General features: G+C 41.4%; 1 protein-coding gene across 1 annotated transcript; it reads right to left on the minus strand.

Annotated features, from left to right (window-relative positions):
* Positions 1–564: 564 nt before the first annotated feature.
* LOC127362430 (probable G-protein coupled receptor 149) lies at positions 565–13237 on the minus strand. Its single transcript, XM_051398109.1, has 5 exons — positions 11884–13237; positions 10154–10334; positions 9496–9998; positions 5376–5519; positions 565–5270 (listed from the first exon to the last, which is right to left on the minus strand). The coding sequence occupies exons 1-5, from the start codon at positions 12850–12852 to the stop codon at positions 4758–4760; spliced, it is 2310 nt and encodes a 769-aa protein (XP_051254069.1). The 5' UTR covers positions 12853–13237; the 3' UTR covers positions 565–4757.
* Between the last annotated feature and the right edge of the window lie 372 nt (positions 13238–13609).

The raw sequence follows: 13609 nt of genomic DNA on the forward strand, positions 1-13609 counted from the left end.
GTCCATAAAGACAACCTAACAGATACAGTAAAAGATTGAAACAAATTCCAGTGGTCGTGGAACTATTCAGATCCTTTAAAGTAAAAGTACCAATACCACACTGGGAAAATATTAATATATAGGGTGGAGTCAGCTAAAATGGGCCAGATAACCAATCTTGCATTGTTTCTACAACACTAATTGACCTGTAACAATAGTTTTGAATGGTCTGAGTTTGCTAAGGTGGGAGGGGCAGAGTGTTACATGAAGTATGTTAGAGAAATCCTATGTTAACTGAGCATGGAGAAGCAAATTTCACTCATCACTATTAAGGGTGATGAAGCAATTACAAGTCATCTTACCAACAAAGCAAATCGTTTATGAACAATGTTTTGACAGGCTTTGTTGCAATTTGTTTGCAAACGTCAAAATTTAAAACTTTGATTTTTGTGAAAAAATTTCATTAAAATAAAATTGGCCACAATGTTCAGCTAAAATGGGCCACATACACACACATACAGACACTGTTACACAGAGTCTACACAAAATTGACGATGCAAAACAGGTTCATAGGACACGTATAAATCCATACAAAACAACAAATGTTTTTTTTAATTATGTGCTGCAGAGAGTATATGTTATTAACATTTCCTTGTCAGGTCTTGTTACGTCTTGTCCTGTGTCCCTTTAAAACACAATCTTACCATCTGCATCACAGATGCCATTATCCTCTCCACAGTTCTTGCAGTACCATGAATTGTACCCAGAGCAGCACACCCTGTCGCCGTGGCCTTTTTGCTGTTTTTTTTTTATAAAAGATGTTCTCATTTTTCATCAAATGTTTGACAAATGTTTGACACATGCATGCACCGACACACATAGCTACAGTCCCACAAACACACGCAAAACAGACACAGAGACACCCATGCAACATCCCTGTACCATCAGTACAGATCAGAAACATACTCATTCTGCAGAGAAATGGTTCCTGTCAGTGTTATTATATATTGGGTTTTTTTGCATTAAAATGACTGCTGCGTTAATGTGTATGTTACATTTTACTACTGTAGATGTTTATGGTTGTGCTCATTTTAACTACTTTATACTGACAGCTACAGCAGTGGATAATATTCTATTATCATATGCTATTCTGGTGCTCAGAAAAACAGTTTTCAGCTTTGTGATGATGAATTTTCCAGCTCATCCATGAGGGTTATAAATAGTTTATTTATCTTAAGAAGTAGGAGACTTTTCTATAAAGGACTCCTTCAGTTTATCAGAAAAAAATCAAATATAAAATCACCAAAGTTGAAAAGTAACTAGTGACTGTAAAACGTACAATATTTGACTCTAAAATATAGTGGAGTAGAAGATTAAAGTTGCATGAAATAGAAATACAAGTCTTTGTATTCTCAAGTATGATACTTGAGTAAATGAATTTCATAGCATTCCACCACTGGGAAATGTATTAATCTGGATGAAAAGAATTATTGTCATGTTGTGTTGAAAGATAAGGCTAGCTTTCTCACATTAAATCCATCTCTGGTTCTGTTTTTAAAACTGTTCTATATTCAGATTTGACAGAAATGTATTCAGTCTTATCTTCAAGCAGGGCTCAGTTTGAAAAACAAGAAGAAATGAACTGTGATCAGCTAAACATTGTTTGAATTAGGAGTGCCTCACAGGATTTCGCCTCTGTTGCCATTCATTTTATCTATGTCATTATTTTAAAATATGTGAGCACTATCAATAACTCAGCAGGCAGCTCTGAAGGGAACAGGTGAGGGATTGAAAATGAACAGGAGTCAGAGAGCAAGCAATGCAGGAGAATAGTGAGGAAAGGTATAAAAAAAACATGCTGAGAATGAAGCTGAGGTGTGAGGAGAGGGAATAATGTGAGAAAGCATTTTGAGGAGGGGAGGGGTTGTGCAAACAAAAGGATATAGAAAGGATTGTTTCGTATGTTCTGAGTCCCCTCCCCCTATTCGTCTCAGTACTGTTGCGGATGTACTATTCTTCTGATGCCTTGTTTTTTCCCCCTTAGGGCTACCTGTGATGCATACAAATGATCTCTGACCTTAATGAATCATTTAACCAAGATGAAAACCCTCAGATGAAAAGCATCATGTATTAACATGACTGTGTTTACTCCTCTATTGGCTTACGGTCTCAATAATGCCTGCTGTACTCACTGATGTTACATATGTTGAAATACAAGTCTCAAGCAGTGCCACTGATACTACATTTTGATGCAGGCAGGCTTACCTGCACCGTATTGCTTCAGCATAATCAGAGGTTGTGAGTGGGAGGTGAAAGTCCTTGGATGAGAGAGAAGATAAAACGTGAGGAATAGCTGCTGGCCAAGGCCTTTGATAATTACAGTTTTTATATTATTTTACTTTTTGTTTTGCTGCCATATGCCCTTTTCTCCTGCTTTCCAACTATTTGCTTTCCAGTCTCTCTGCCTCTACTCTCCTCCCACAAAGACTAAATCTCTAAATGTCTGCACATACACACAGATAAAATACAATAAACAATTTGTGAAACCTTTCTAAAACACAAGAATATGTAACATCTTTACTTCTGATTTTATGTCAGCTCAAACACTGATAAGACCACAATAACAATATCGTACAGCTGTTGTGGATTATTCACATTACTGTCATCCTAGGGGCACAACAACCAATGATAGTGGCTAAATATCGAGGGCAGTCTCTTTAAGTAGTTAATTATTGTGCTTAATTTGCTTTTATTCTGTAGTTCAGAATCTCCTTTAAGTAGTTTGCGTGTTACCGAATCAGTCCAGATGGCTCAAGTCAATGAGTAAACATGCAAACACTTGTACAGCTAATGTGCAATTCCCAATTTCTCACAAAGAAAGCAAATAGCAGTTTATTAATCACAATAGTTTATGAGAGCGCTTGACCAGAAGCTGAACGCTAGTTTAAAAGTGAGAACAAGCAGATGATCAAATTACTTCCACTCTGTTAGGCTGCAGAGACGGAGCTGTGCTCAGCTGAAAATCTTTGGCACTATTAACAGCTGAAATGGTTGACAGTGAATACAAGTTTACATTCATTATGATTCATGTCTATACAATGTTTTTTTTTTTCAGTTTGCCCAGGAGCACTAGAAATAGAAATGCATTGCAATCCTGTTGGAGGCAATTTTCTGGTATGAATCTTTAATGACAACATTCTTTAGGAAGAAGGAACATGTCGCAGCTGATGAAGTGGGCTTGCTAAAGGACAATTCAAAAGCCTGCAAATGAAGTCCACAAAGTGCCAACCAAGTGCTGTGTTGGAAATAAAGCTGACATATAAAAGACACCATCATAAAACATACTTAAATAAATATATATTCTAAAGGTATTCTGAAATACCTATTATACTATCTTACTGCAATTGTATACACATGTACATGTAAGTGTGCATATAAGGAATGGATGTACTGATGTTATCTGTGAAAGAGAAGATGTTCAAAGTGTGACCATTCAAAAACTGAGGCTGAGTCCGCAGCAGCCTGGGTTCGATTCCAACCTGCGGCCCCTTTGCTGCATGTCACCCCCACCCCCCTCTCCCCCCTTTCCTGTCTATTTTCACCTGTCCTATCAAAATACAGGTATAAAAAGCCTTAAAAAAACAGTGCTCAAATACATAATACTATCTATGTAAATTTTATTCCAGTCCTGAATTTATGCATGTATTTGATCAAAAGTGAGAGGGCCCGGTGGCTCACTGATTGGATGGGCAGCGAACTGAGCAGGCAGCGAGATGCTCCCCCAAAGTAGTTCTGGAATGTACATTCATATGCTGCCTATACTGTAGTAAAATATGCACACTGTCACTCATTTAAATTGCACTGAATGTGCGCGGGGCAGAAAACTGCTCTGCATAAGTATCCCCTCAACCTCCTCTTCAATGATCACTTGCACTCTCCCTCAAATACCTGCCTCTCCTTTCCTTTTTCTCTCCATCTGTTTTCAGCGCCGATATTTGTCCTGGCTCAAATTTAATAGTAGCAACGTTAATTGTGTGTTAATACGTGATGGGACGCAGCAGCTGGACATGAATGAAAATACACCATAATTCAAATAAATATATGTAAAAATACATTGTATAAGGGAAACATATGAATACGTTTGGTAGCTGACGTCACAAACATATACCCTCATCTTTATGGGCAAGGCTTCTCACACACAAAAATGCACAATAACACACACCGAGATGAGTCAGACACATGGGTCAGGTGACCCCCTCCCTTCACAGCTGAGTCACCAGTGACGTAGTCTACTGGAGCAGCTTCATATCAGACATGTGACTAGACTTTGGCCCCTCCTTTTCCACGTCGAAGTGAATATCTCTCTTCCTGTATCTATTTTATGATGACAGGCTGCCATATGGTGAAAGCCTTGCAAGGAATACAGATGTTCTGCTAGAATACTGTTTCTCTCTCCTTCCCTCCCCTTCTTTTGGCTCTGTCTATCTCTCCCAATGTACTCCTATCCCTCTTCCTTTACAGACTAATCTATCTCTATGAACGCTACAGACATGATGCATGTGCTCTCATGATGCTATATGAAGAGGAAATACAAGAGTAGGCAAACAGACTATTATAACAGTCTAAATCTCTATTTGGGACAACTGTCAGTTCTATTAGAATGATAATCAGAAAGAGTAAATGTGGAATGATTAGGAAATTTTCTTCCATATTTCGCTGCCAGAAGTGCTCTCTCAACCTTCTCCTCTGAGACACCTTCTTGTGATCCTGTATGTATGTCACTCATCCGTCTCCCCAACTTGCTTTCTGTAGGCCTCATTGAGCAGCTGTATCTCCTCACGATACCCCGTACTCTCTTGCGTCTGCCGCCGGCTGTTCTGCCGGTGAGCTTCCACAGTGTCAGGTATAGTGATATTGATGGTCTCTGCCTCGGGGTTGCCTCCACTGGGGATGAGCAGAGAGTAGGAAGCCGTCTCGCCCAGGTCGCAGGAGACAAAGCGGTTCTCCCTTCGCGAGTAACGCAGTGATGGCGAGCGGGCGTGGGTGGAGGACTGGCTGATGTTGGAGATGATGGAGACGCTGTCCATGGCCTCCTCGTTGTCACAGATCTCCAGAACCTCAAGGTGGATCTTGACGTTGGTGTCCCCCACGCCGGCTCCTATACCCATGCCCATTCCGATCTCCATGCCCATCCCTACGCTGCTGACATTCACGTCTCCAGCCTGGCCTCCTGACGCTGGGTCGTCTGCGCTGGGCTCGTGGCCAACTGATTTGGAGCGATACACTTCCACCTTTGAAACAGAGGGAGATTTATTACTTATTCATAAACATGTTCTCCTACTTCCAGCCTTTTCAAGCCAAGATAGAGTAACTGTCTCCTGGCTAAGACTTTTTACCTTCTTGGCATTGTTGGGGGAGATTTTAAGTCCATCACTGCTGACCTCATAGGTGGAGAGAGAGAGGGTCTTCCCTGTGGGCGCCTGCAGAGATACGGTTCCCTGAAAGGCGCACAGGGGGATTGACAGACCACCTGATGACCGCTGCAAAACAGCAAAAAATAAAACAAAATCAGTCAACATCTAGGACAACATTTTCATTTATGTATCAACTTGGCAGGTCTTATTGCTTGAGAATACTATTATACATATTAGTTATTTCCATTATGGCTGCTCATCATGTTATTGACATGATACAAAGCCTACAGGATCTATTTGCATCTCACTCTCTTTGTTCAAACTAATTGAGCTTAGATTGTGTCCATGATGTCAAGGGCAGGGAGATGAATGTGTTGACCAACCATTTCTAACCGACGTTAATGAGGCTTACATGTAAGAGCCCTGTCAACAGCACACTGCTGACGAAATGAGATGTTGGGGCTTCGTGCGTATAAAATCGGCCAGGGACCTTTCAGGTTCACAGTAAAAAAGATGGAAGCATGATCTATAAGATATTTCGCTGTTATCAGAATGTTTTATTAACTAATTTAATCTGAATAATATAATCTCCACATCAATCAAATTTCTTCTGGGTTTCATCTCAGTTTGCCATCTTTTTTCAATTACTGGGCTCATTCATATCACTCATGTTTTTAATCATAATTCATGTTTTTCCAGTCGTATTTTTATATTGTTATCATTGAGATTAATTTACCACACAGTACATCAAAGTGAGACTCTGTCAACATGATATGTTTGAGAAAATGCATATTGCTGGCAAGGGAAAGGAGAAGCATCCTGCTATGCGACACTGGGGAGACTGTGGCAGGTCTCATTAAGCCTTCTAAATTATTTAGATTAGTTCAATGTAATGATCTGATTGTGAATATGACGCACAATAGAAACAAAGAGGATGTCAATCTCTTGTCCTCCCTGACTCTGTCTGTTTTCCTGTCATTGTCTTTGCATCATTGTGAGTAGAGATAGACTCAGAGGGAGAGAGAGAGACTGAGATGTTGAGCTGAAAACACATTGTCAAGTAATTCAAATAAGGCTCAGAAGCCATCAATGTGGGAAGTACACTGATGGATGAGTGTGTGTATCTCCTGTGACTTACTTGTCTTTATTACATTATTATTATTACATTAAAACGATGGGAAAATTGGCTGAATTGTAAAATCTAGATTTAAACTATGTATTTTATAATGGGGGGATATACAGCTTATGACTTAAAATAAGCAAACTCCCCAAGTACTTATCTACACAGAATATGTGGAATAATTTTCCCATAATACCCCATGTGAGAAGAAGGGCACCAACGATAAGACATTATATAATGTGGCATTTCACATTCCCAAATATATGGTGTCGTTCGTAGTTTGTTTTTAAGAAAAAATTATATTTTGAGGCCACATCACTCAGCCCTACTTGCAGTGTCACTAAATGATTTTGATGTACAGTATATAAACCTGTATGACATAAATGCAAACATCTACATTGTGCATTGCTTTTACAACAGTATATTGGCATCATGGCTCTATAAAGTTTGCATTGCACTGCCATGAAATGTTATAGACATTTGTGTTCTCAAAGCCTGAATCCTACTGATTTGTATACCTGCAAAACTGATGACATTTCTGTCAGCCTCAGCTATACTTTATGTTCAGTGCTAATTACCAAATGCTAGCAGTCTAACAAACTAAACAAAGATGGTGAACATGCAAAATTTGTGTCATATATCATATACCACCTATTTTATATAAGCAACAGCACTGTAAGGCATCTGTTATGGATGCCTTTAGTTCCTGACACATTTGCAGTATATTGATTCTAGTTGTTGTTTTCTTGTCCATTCAGAATCAATTGATTTTTCATTCTCCACCTGGTAGCCATATTGGTAAGAACAACATTTATTTACAGTTTCAGGAGGGTGAATGTGTTTTAGTTCCCTACATCTGAATGCACATTAGATCTCAATTTCCCCTCAGGGAGAAGGCTTGTGAACTCGCCTCCAGCTTTGTGCTTGCTAACAGAGAGTATAAAGTCACAGAGAGGGTAAAGATGTCTTTAAGCTCTAATTCCACCGTTCCCTGTGGATGTTGAAGGCCAGAAGGGCTGACAGTAAGGAGGACACACACTGGGTAATGACATCTAGCCTGCTAACGAGGAACAAAACACTGCCAGGAAATGCTATTAATCACAAATGATTTACACTTGGCTTTCTTCTGTTGTTTGGCTTTGTGTGTATATACAGTATGTACTATACATATGTTTATGTATATGAGCTAATTTTGATCTTTATGTCTTACTGTGTACTGCATGTGACTGCACATGCATACTGTTATTGAACTTTGTGTACTTTTATATACTGACCCCAATCAATGAATAGAGCCTAAGGAAGCATAATATACAGAGTTTGCTACTAAGAAACTGAGAAGTAGGACACACACACACACACACACACACACACACACACACACACACACAGAGAGAGACACAAACACACATATACACAAGCCAGCAGTGAGCATCTCAGACTTATACATGATGCAAAGTGAGGGCCAAAGCCAAGCTGTAGATGCATGCTCCATGGATTTTCCACCCTCTGGTGATTTTCAAACCAAAACATTTCAGACTCATAAGTAGAGCAGAGACAGAGAGGAAGAGAGAAAGAGATGTGTGTGTGCATGTGCTTGGGTGTGCGCGCACATGTATGCACACATGCTTCTGCATCTGTTAATGTCTCAGTTGTGAGTTTTAAAACAAGCTCATAGTGTTATCGCTCTAAAAGTCACATTTACTGTGCTGTCAGTTTCAACGGTGACGCCTCTGGCTGAGGCTGTCCTCTCATCTATGCCTGGAATCTCTAAGGCAGGGGATACATTAATCATTAAGCCTTTACTGTTTTGTCCTTGTTTAACAATTCAATTGAGTCCAACTTGGTATTACAAGAGCACAGGATGTCAACAACAAAGAAAGAAATGGATTAAAAATGGATTAGTGGACAGTGGTTTATGTGCCTGTAGCAAACTGTCTTGAGTTGCATTGTTTAGTGCTCTTTGACTTTGCATCTACTGGATAGAGAAACTATCGAGTTTCTGAGCAAACAATAAAAGTAGAACTTCTTATCTTGGCAGACAGACAATGCTGCGCTGTAGACACTGTATGTCTATGATTGGACTTGAACTAAAACTATGATTTAAAATGGATTTTGCTGAATACCAAACCACAGCTATCCAAAACCAAAACATTCAGCACATATACAGCAGCTAACCTTCAGTGGATAAATCTCATTAATACTGGTCTTGAAACTTTGAACAGTGCCTTTAAAACACCAAAAACCACAAAACTAAATCAATGAATGGAGCTGAGCCTTGAGAGCTGCTCTGATTTTAGAGGGTCTGAGTAGCAGCAGTGAATGAATATTTGGTTTTGAAAGACAGGCTGACATTTGTTACTTAAATGATATGCTGCTGATAGTATCTTGATCAATTGCTCTATTAATCTCAATCCATCCAGGCTGAGGGCAAATAAAGATATGCAGAGAGAGTAGAGGAGAGGGGATTTTAACCATTTTATCTAAATCACATGCACAGCTCCTAGTCTGTCAACTTGATTATAAAGAGGCATTTTCACGGATGTGGAAAAAAAGACACAAACAGAAAGTCACTCAGACAGTCATAAAATGCACAAATATGCACACACTTCTTTCAAGCCTGGTTATGTAAAGACTGCATCCTAGTCTACCAGCTGTGTCTCTGTATCTCGGTACAGGTGCACTGCAATAAGAGAGCAGTTAATTTCCTTTTGAACAAAATGTAAACACAGAAAGGGAGATTGAAAATCCATCCATTTTATGGTCCTGAGACACTAATCACTGCTAAACGATCATCTTTACGGCATATCACCATATGCTGCATGCAAATGCAGCAGTTGTTTGACTAGTTACGCAACAGAGTGTGAGTGTGGAAAATCAATTAATGCCAGCCATAAACCGCAGAATGATACAACAGATACAAATGACTTAATTTGATGTTTCAAGATCAGGCTAATAAACGGACAACTCTGGACAGTGGTGTACCTGTCTGGGTGTCCTCTCTGATTTGCTCCTGCACCACTCCCAGTCTGTCAACTCGATCTTCCGACACTCCTCATGCGACAGCCTCCTCTCTGTCCCCTCGAACACCGACGATGTGTCAGTGAGATTGTGGTCCTGCTCCCGGTGATGAGAGGGCAGCGAGGGTACGCAGCGGAAGTCACCATCATCTCCGTGGTTCTCATGAGGGAGAGAAGGACCATCAGCCAGTGCCTCTCCTCCACCGGCCACTGCTTCCAACATAAGGTCTGCATGAGAGGAACTGTCCACAGGGCAGGTGGTACTGAAATCAAAACTTGGGCCCAGGCTGGAGAACCCGCCACTTTCTAGTGCATCAAGGCGGGTGCTAGGGAAGTCGCAGTTAAAGAGGCTGTGATAGGCAGGCTTCTCAAGGGGCAGACTGTTATGAGACATCGTGGCGTGTGACAACTTGTACACTCCATAGCCTTGTTGGAAGGAAAGGTTGAACTCAAATCTTCTTTTCATTACTGTGAACAAAGTAATTGAGAGTAACTGTATTACACCTTATGCCAAAAAAGACAAAAGTATGCCCAATATTGCATTGGGGAACTTGTTCAGGGGTTCATTATGTAGAACACTTCATGGTGCACTGTTGGTAAATTTGTATAAAGTGATGGTTTACCTGAGGGTTCCTGCATTGGATCCCGTTTGCAGTTAATGAAGCAGCCACACGGCATGTGGATCCAGCGCTCAGACAGCACGAATAACGGAGTGACCGCAGGTGCGAGCAGAGTGAGAAAGAAGCTCAAAGTCTCCAGGGATGAGCTGCGTGCATTCAGTGCGTGGCGCACCAGCACCAAAGTCTGTGAATGAAGGGGAAGGGGAAATTAATTCACTGAGGAGTCAGTCATTCAATATGCATGAGGAAGTGGGGGGAGGACTCGAGGGAGACACATGAATGGAAAGAAATTACAAAGATCCCTCACCCATACTGGGCTGTTTTGCTTTTCATTTTCTTTTGTTTTGTTATTCAAACATGTCAGTTTGGTAGTTTGAGGCAAAACACAGCATGCTGCCTATGGGTATACTAAATTAAAAATATTAGAAATATTAAACATTAAAATTAGAAATGACTAGCCATTAGCCATTGTGGCCCAGCAACAGGTTCAACATTGTGCTGATATTGACCTCTACAGCTTTCTAGAAAATGATTAATGCAAACACAGATACATAAGATAAATATCTACAGAGAAACTATCTTAGGCAAGACATGTTTAGACTTGTTTGTATCTTACTAAAAAAAAAGAAAAAATCCCACCCACAGAAAGAAAAACTCATTGTGAATTGTTAGTTGTATTTGTCTTATTTCTGGTCGGTGACATTTTGGCATTTTCTGTTTTAATCACATCCAGTGCTTTTGCTCATTTTCAGTGTTGCAAGTTTTGAATGTCAATTCTGTTTCATTGTCAGCTCAGCTGGCTGCACAGCATTTATCACCTAAAATTCCTTTTTTTTTTGTTTGAACAAGAACAAATGTTCTAACAGCAGCACTCACTGTGTGGCAACCATGTACAGAATTTTACAATGCAACACAATGAATGCTGCCCTTTAGGTGTTGACTAAAACCTGCCAACTACTGTTCTCAAGGCCTTTAGGGAATGTTGGGACTGGCTGCGACTAAACAATTGCTTTTTAAAAAGAAATATCGATGTTCAACCACCAAGATGCAATGTCTAAATGGTTTCAAAACTGTAACGATAATAGATAATTAATCGATTGAACATAAAAAATACTGCAGTGGTTCCCAGCTTCAAGGGACATTCGGTGTTTCTTAATGGCTATAAATGTTTGTTTTTTTTCATAACAGGAAACTATTTTATGAGAATAATACACTTCTATTCTGACTTAAGATTCCACATTCTCCCATTTTCACATAATAAACTCTTGCAGCTCATAGCCTATACACAAAATACAACACAAATGGTGGTTTAATTTAGCAATCTTGTGCTACATCAGAGGCCCACACATGAGTTTCTAACTGACTGTTTGACATCCAGTTGTTTCCCCCATAAAATGATATCTTATTTGTCTTATTTTCCTTGAAATAGGAGATGTTTTCCAATATAATGAGACAGTTCCAGGTGTTTGGATCGTGCATTCAGGAATATTCTATAATCATCGGTCATTGCACCATAGGCCATATCATTCCAACTAAATGCATTAAAACAAATCCAACATTAAACGAAGTTGGAAATAAGCACAAACATAACTCTGTTCGTAGATTTTCCGAAAAAAAGTTAATAATTTCAAGCCTATTACAGTAAGTGGTTTGGCAAGGGATTCTCTAAACGTTATTATGTTGTTTAATTTGGCTTCAACTACTGTAGCATTTACTTGTATCACGCTGCTTACCATCATTGGCATCCATAAAATAACTCGGACAACCGCCAGGATCATGGAGAAGCGCTTTTGTGCGAACACCACTGGTGTGTCCTCGACAGCAGCTGTCCTCTGTCCGTTGACAGACACTGGGGACAGACAGCTGTCCTCTTTCTCCCTGAGCTCTGTCCCACATGAACTTGGGCTCAGCTCGTTGTAGGCACCGAAACTTTTGTTCAGGCTGTCCCGGGAAAATGACTGGAGATCACAGAGGGGAGCGGAGCCACTCAGTCCCCTCGCCATCTCCAAATAGCTTGGGTACATTAAAGTCCTCTGGGGCTCTCTGGAGCACAGCAGCTGGTAGGTGAGGGGGACAAAGAAAAACAACAAGCCGCAGAAACACAGGGAATATAAGGAGAAAAGCAGCAGGATGTAAAAGCTGTCGATCTCTGGGAAACACCCGAGAGAAGCCGGCGTAAAGCTGCCCCATCCGCACAAAGGTAACACACTGACGGCCAGACTGACCGCCCACACACCGGCAATGGCCCACATCACTCTCAGGGGCCGGCGGACAGACTGGAGCACTCCAAATCTCTTGGTGACATAAAAAGTGTAGGCTGCTATAAGGCAAGCCTTCATATTGCTTGAAACACCCTGGAACACGTACAGAAGTCCGGATAAAGTACACAGACTGGCCGACCCTCCACCTCCATCCGTCTCCCACTGTAGGAGCATGAACAAGGAGAGAGGGACCACACTGAGAAGGTCGTCCACCGACATGGAAGCCACAATGAGACACAGGGAGGTTTTTCTCCTCATCCGGAGGAGAGACAGCAGAGAATACACACCTCCGACAAAGGTTGCAGCCGCGATGGTTACGCACAAGCCGAAAAGCAGCAGGCGGATTTGCCTCTCCACCCCCGCGGGGTCTGAATTCTCGTAGGTGGCCGTGGAAAGGTAGCTCTGGTTGGGCGCCGGGGAGCTGAGGTGCGTCGTGGACATTTTCAGTGAATTAACTTCTCCGTCTCTTTTGGCACTTTTAACTGGTCAAAGCTGACTCATTAGCCTGTAAAGTTTACCGCGCTGGAAAAAATGTGCCAAACATCTACACAAAAAAAATTATCAGTCAGTGGAGAGGATGAGAGAGACACAGGGCAACATCCTTTCTCCGGTCCAAGTGGGAGCGCACGCGTAACCGAAGCCTTCCGGTCCCTTGGATGTGGAGTCTCCGGGTACCGTGCGGGCAACCGCTTGTGTTCACCGTTCAAACCGCGCAACCGGAGCACCTCCCGGTTCCAGCTGCCGATTTACGCGCTGTCGTCATCATCGTTTCCTGTCACGGTAGCAGTTCGGGTTGGGCCAAACGCAGCCTGGTCCGATGCATCAGGTTGCGTATTCATTTGTGGCTTGGCTCGACCCTTCCTTAGGTCATGCCAAACATTAACACCCCCCTCGCCCCCCCACATCCCCCACCCTTTTTCCCACTGCCCCCGCCCCTCCCCCCACCCCTCTCTGACTGAGGGACAGTTAACCACAACTGAATACAAATGATTTTTCCTGCAAATGCAGATTTGCGTTTGTGTGTAAGGGGCCCATCACTTTGCGGTTAATTTCATTTGGAAGCCAAAATAACCACCCACAGACAGACTGTGTCTGTGAGAGGAAGTTTCAGCAGATTGGCTTTCATTGTTCAATTTTCAAAGCCTTTTTGACTTAATGGAGTCAGAAAACTAAATGCCAGGCCTAAAATAATAAGGGA

The sequence above is a fragment of the Dicentrarchus labrax genome, unplaced genomic scaffold (genome assembly GCF_905237075.1).
Source record: "Dicentrarchus labrax unplaced genomic scaffold, dlabrax2021, whole genome shotgun sequence".
NCBI lineage: Eukaryota > Metazoa > Chordata > Actinopteri > Moronidae > Dicentrarchus > Dicentrarchus labrax.

Excerpts from the sequence above, each read along its gene's own strand:
- LOC127362430 (XM_051398109.1), bottom strand. The coding sequence starts at position 12,852 with ATGTCCACGACGCACCTCAGCTCCCCGGCGCCCAACCAGAGCTACCTT. Across the intron at positions 10,335-11,883 it reads TTTTATGGATGCCAATGATG|ACTTTGGTGCTGGTGCGCCA; the intron begins GTAAGCAGCGTG and ends CTTCATTCACAG. Across the intron at positions 9,999-10,153 it reads TCCAATGCAGGAACCCTCAG|TAATGAAAAGAAGATTTGAG; the intron begins GTAAACCATCAC and ends CTTTGTTCACAG.